This window comes from Plasmodium reichenowi, chromosome 12, assembly GCF_001601855.1.
Source record: "Plasmodium reichenowi strain SY57 chromosome 12, whole genome shotgun sequence".
NCBI lineage: Eukaryota > Apicomplexa > Aconoidasida > Haemosporida > Plasmodiidae > Plasmodium > Plasmodium reichenowi.
In genome coordinates this window covers 85,243-91,564 of record NC_033657.1, presented here as the reverse complement: position 1 = coordinate 91,564, position 6,322 = coordinate 85,243, and the positions used below count along the sequence as shown (strand labels likewise).

Here is a 6,322-nt window from a genome sequence, read left to right as displayed (position 1 = left end):
AAACTGCAATGGCAAAACAAAGATTAACAGCACTCGACATACGTGCCATTGTTACATTATGTAAAAAGAATATCGTCGGATGTATTGTAACAAATATTTACAATATTTCTAATAAGATATATGTGATAAAATGTTCAAGGAAAGAACAAAAACTTTTTTTCCTCGTTGAAGCAGAAAAGAGAATACATATAACGGAATGGAAAAGAGAAAAGGATGTGATGCCTTCATCATTTACTATGAAATTAAGAAAACATTTACGTTCACGTAAAATTTCGAATATTAAACAATTAGGAGCTGATCGAGTTATTGATATACAATTTGGATATGATGAAAAGGCAAGTCATTTAATTGTAGAATTATATATTGCAGGAAATATAATATTAACTGATGAGAATTATAAGATCCTTAGTATTTTAAAGAGTAATGATACTATTATGGGAAAAAAATATAATGTGAATGATATATATAATGTGGAAGAACACATGTCTGTTTTATTATATAAGAATTTGAAAGGACCAGATGATAAGGAATATTTAAAAAAATGTATAATGGAAATATTGTTATATTATAATAATATTAATATGGATACCTTAATTTTGAAAGATGGTGATGAAATATCTAATAATATAAATAACGTTTCTAATGTTAACCCGAATGGTATATTAAATAATGGAGATATTATAGAATATAATAAATTGTGTTTGAAAAATAGTGGTACTGTTCCAAAGAAGAATGGTAATAATAATGATAATAAAAAGTTTGCCACAAAGGGGAAAGAGAAATGTAAAAATGAAAGTAATAAAAATAATGAAAGTAATAAAAATAATAAAAGTAATAAAAATAATAAAAGTAAAAACAATAATGATAGTAATAATGTAAAGAATGCTCATAATAATAATGATAAGGTTGAAAATCCTAATTGCAGTGATAATGAAAAAATGAAGAAGGTAAAAAAATTAAAAACGCTATGTGATTTAGGTTCTAAATTAATATTATTCGCGCATAACGATTTAATAATACATTCCTTTTTGGAATGTGAGGTAAATCCTTTAGATTTATTAGAAAACTATGATATAAATAGATTATGTGAAATATTTTGTCATGTAATAAAGGAGTGTTTATCAATATTAAATAAGTTAAGTGATGAAACGTGTACGATAAAGGGATATGGATTTTATAATTTAGAAAATGACAATAATAATAATAATAAAAAAAAAAATAATAATAATAATAATATTAATAATAATATGTATAATATGCATAAAAAGGATCAAGATAATGATAAAAAAGAATTAAGAAATAATAACAATACGGAAAAAAAAGAAGAATATAATTTCACGGAGTTCTCTCCAATTATTCTTAAGAATAATGAAGTGAAATTAAATGAGAACAAAATAAAATATATATCTTTTGATGATTTTAATTTATGTGTGGATACATATTTCAGTAAATTGGAATTATCCAAATATGATAAGCAACAAGAAATTACTAAGAGTAAAAATGCAATAACAAAGGTAGATAAGATAAAATTAGATCATGAAAGGAGAATTGAACAATTGGAAAAAGAAGTATTATTATTAAAAAAGAAGATAACGTTAATACAATTAAATGATGTATTAATCGAAGAAGGAATTAAATTAATGCGTTCAGCACTTTCTACCAGTGCAAATTGGGAAAAAATATGGGAGCATATACAAATATTTAAGAAGCAAGAACATCCAATAGCAGTGCGTATAAAATCGGTAAATTTTAAGAATTGTGAAATGGATTACGAATTAAGTGACTGTGATGATGATGATGATGATAATGATGATGATAATGATGATAATAATAAATCATGTGTGAAACCTAAAATGTTTGCTGTTACCATTAATTTAAACAACTCTGTTTATGGAAATATCGAAGATTATCAACGATTAAGAAAAAAGGCAGAAGAAAAAATTAGGAAGACAAAAATGGCTACCGATTTTGCTGTTAAAAAAGTTGAAAAGAAAAAGAAAAACAAAGATAATAATAAACAAAAAGGAAAAGCAAAATCAAGTGTTGGTCATATTCAAAAGTTAAGAAAAGTTTATTGGTTTGAAAAATTTCATTGGTTTATATCTTCTGAAAATTATTTAGTGATTGCTGGAAGAGATGCTTTACAAAATGAAATATTATTTAGAAGATATTTTCAGAAGAATGATATTTATGTACATGCAGATATACATGGTGCAGCATCTTGTATTATTAAAAACCCTTATAAGGATACACCTATTCCTGACAAGACACTTTCTGAAGCTGGTCAGTTGGCCATATGTCGAAGTTCTGCTTGGAACAACAAAATAATTACCTCTGCCTGGTGGGTATATTACAATCAGGTGAGTAAGTCGGCTCCTAGTGGTGAATATTTAAAAACGGGTTCTTTTGTAATAAGAGGAAAGAAGAATTATTTGCCTCATGTAAAATTGGAAATGGGTTTTTGTGTTCTTTTTCAAATCGAGAAAAATGAAGACTTGAATGTGGAGGACCTTCCTTTGGAGGAGAATAATATGGATATTGATGATATAAAAAGGGAGGATGACAAAGGTGATGACTTGTCAAATAATAATATGATAGATGGGTTAGATAATAATGTATGTGATAGTATACCTGCTAATAATGATAAGAACAATGTTGATAAGAACAATGTAGATAAGAACAATGTAGATAAGAACAATGTAGATAAGAACAATGTTGATAAGAACAATGTAGATAAGAACAATGTAGATAAGAACAATGTAGATAAGAACAATGTAGATAAGAACAAGAATGTTCATACTTATGTGAATTATTTAAACAATATTTCAGTTCATTATACAAATAAAGAGCATGGTGTTGGAATTACTGAAGATAAAATAAAAGAAAATGATTCTGTTAAATATTTGGTACCAAACAGATTTAATAACATTTATATCTTGGAAAAAAATAATATGTTGAATGTTTCTGGTATAAAAGGAACGAACGAGAATGAAAAGTATGATAGCAGAGATATACATATAAAAATATTGTATAATATATTAAGTGATGATATATTTAAGACACATTTTTTCCATAAATCTGCTTTGTCTTGGTATAATATAAAATCAAAGAGTTATATAATAAAAAGAAAGAAAAATGGAAATGCATTTAATAAATATATATACTACTTAACAAGAAATAAGAAAGATATATATAAAATGATTTGTATTTTATATCCTTTAGTAGTATATAATATATTAAGAAAAATGAATAACCCTACTTATATTTATAAAAGTAAATATGTTAATAATATATGTGTTAACAAATTTTATCATGCGTTTTGTAAAATAATAAAATATTTTTTCCACATTTATAATATATTAATTAGGAAAGGTGATAGATGTTTCAAAAGGGAAAATTTTTTTGAAATATATAAATATAAGAATTATATAATAAGGGTATTTTTTAAAGGATTAAGGGGTAAAAGAATATTAGTTGATAGTATATATAATTTTCTTATTTTTATGGATAGCACATTGTATGAAAGATATAAATGGACACACGTTGTAAGTAATATATTTTCTTTATCATGTTATAATAAAGATGTAGAAAAGGATAATTATGGAAATGTATATAAAAATATGTATATGGAGAAAAGTATGGATTTTGTAAATAAGAAGATGTTAAATTATATAATAAATTATGAGGAGAATTGTAATTTCGAGAATTACGATTATGATATTAATTTTTGTAAGGAAAAGGCTTGTTTTGTTGAATGTGAGGTTTATGGTAGGCCCGTAACATTTAAAGAGGATTCTGATGAAGAAATAGTTTGTTCGGAGAAAAAGAATGAAAATATAACAAATGAAGAAGGTGTTAATTCTTTATGTAGTAGTAGTTATAGTGAAATTAGTGATACTAATAAAGGAAATAAGAAAATGAAAAAGAAGAATGTAACTTTTTTATGTGATGATGAGGATAAGATGGATGTGTCGAGGGTTTCGAGACCAAGGGAACTTACGGGTTTTATAAAAACGGATGTTAATAAATTATTGAAAGAGATTGAAAGTGAGGAGAACTCGAATATTGGGAATATAAATAGTGATAATTCGAATGAGGAGAATAAAAAGGAGAGGTGTGTATCATTTAAAATCGAAGCAAATAATGATAATGTTAATTATGATAAGAGATCAAATGATAATATATCTAGACCATTTAGATCACGAAAAGGAACTGGTTATGTAAAAATGGATATGAATAAGTTGTTAAAGGAAATAGAAGAAGATGAGACTAAGGATATCAATGATGATGAAAAGAAGAAACAGGTAACTTTTAAAAGGAAGAATATAGATAGTGACGTGGTAAAAAGGACTGTGTCTTTTTCATCCGAGGAAGAACATATATGTATTGAGCAACCTGCTTCATTGTATATGCCAAGACCTGTAAGGACAAGAAAGGCCACAGGTTTTGTTAAAATGGATATGAAGAAATTGTTAGATGAAATAGGAGTTGATGATATTTATGAAGAAAAGGATGATGAGAGAAAGAACGAAGACATGGATGTTGAACAAAATGTACAAAATGGTGAAAACAGATTTGGTGAGAAAGGAAAGAAGGTGGCCTTTGAGAGTTACAAGAATAATGATGTTATAAAAAAGAGTGTATCTTTTTCATCCGAAGAGGAATATATACCTGTTGACGAACCCGTGTCTTTGAAAGTCACTAGACCGGTGAGATCAAGGAAAGCTACTGGTTTTGTTAAAATGGATGTTAGTAAATTATTACAACAGATAGATTCCGATGAACGTAATGAGGAAATGAAAAATGATGATAAGAAAGAAAAAAGGGTAACCTTCAAAAATAAGGATATAAGTAGCGAATTAGTGAAGAAAAGTACAACAACGTATACATCTGAAGATGACTATAATATTTCTTCAAAGAATTCTGAATCTTCTCCTATGGTTCGACCTGTGAGGACAAGAAAACCAACAGGTTTTGTTAAAATGGATGTTAGTAAATTATTAAGAGAAGTAGAATATGAAGAAGAAGGAGATGATGGGACCAGTGTCAGGTTGCATAATAATATTAGAAGTAACGATATAATTAAGAAAACGGTTTCCTTTTCATCAGAGGAGGAATATATTCCTGTTTATCAATCGGAAGAAAGAGTGAATAATGCAAGACCTGTGAGGACGCGTAAGGCTACAGGTTTTGTTAAAGTGGATATGAGTAAATTATTAAAGGAGGTCGAGCAAGAATTACAAGAAGAAGAAGAAGAAGAAAATGATAATGATGATGATGCTGTGGAAGGAAAAAAAAAAAAAAAGCGCAGAGAGCAGATAGAATATGATATAAAGGGTGAAGAAGAAAATAAGAATAATGATGATGATAATTTGAGAAAAGATAAAAAGGTAACGTTTAATGATAAAGTATGTGAGCTAATGAACAAAAAGAATGTTTCTTTTTCATCGGAAGAAGAACATATTCCTGTTGAAGAACGTGTGTCGTTAAGTATGGTGAAGCCCGTGAGAACACGAAAACCTACTGGTTTTGTAAATGTTGACGTTAGCAAATTGCTTAGGGATATAGGAAGTAAGGATTTTAAGGATGAAGATGAAGAAAAAAGTGAAGAAAAAAGTGAAGAAAAAAGTGAAGATGAAAGTGAAGAAAAAAGTGAAGATGAAAGTGAAGATGAAAGTGAGGATGATGATGACGATGGTGATGATGATGATGAGGAAGAGGAGGAGAATACGAGTGAAGGATATTCAGGTGAAAAGAAAAATACAAATTATGATAATCATAATGTTAATGATAAAGAAGGATTCAATAAATCAGGTGATGATAATTCCTATGTAGAGGACATTTATGGTAATAATAAAAATAACATGAAAAGAAATAAAGAAAATGATAAATTAAAAAAAAATGTTTCTTTTGAATATAATGAAAATGAAAATAAAAATGAAAATAAAAATAAAAATAAAAATAAGGTAAGAATGTGTTTATAATATTATATATATATATATATATTGATGTTTTATAATATATATGTAGATAATTTTATATAAATAAAATTTTTTTTTTTTTCTTTTTATAAATATATATATTGATGTATATTAGAATAATGTACATTTATTAAGAGGGGCAAGAACGAAGAAAAAGCGTATGAAGAAAAAATATAAGGAGCAAGAGGATGATGAGGAATCAAGGCTATTGCATATGAAAATAATTGGCTCCAAAATGGTAGGGAGAAATATATTTTATAAAAATATGTAAGAGGAAAATAAATAAATAAATATATATATATATATATATATATATATATATATATATATATATATTATAT

The 6,322-nt window shown here is 26.5% G+C and overlaps 1 protein-coding gene across 1 annotated transcript in view; it reads left to right on the top strand.

Annotated features, from left to right (window-relative positions):
* Positions 1-8: 8 nt before the first annotated feature.
* Positions 9-6,322, top strand: part of PRSY57_1202000 (conserved protein, unknown function) — a gene marked incomplete at both ends in the record, with an annotated part of 7,099 nt that continues 785 nt past the window's right edge. Inside the window, 2 exons of the mRNA XM_020115018.1 lie at positions 9-5,966; positions 6,097-6,219. Of these exons, the coding sequence (XP_019970172.1) occupies positions 9-5,966; positions 6,097-6,219 (6,081 nt within the window). Of the gene's footprint in view, positions 5,967-6,096 lie in introns of the transcript that reaches the window.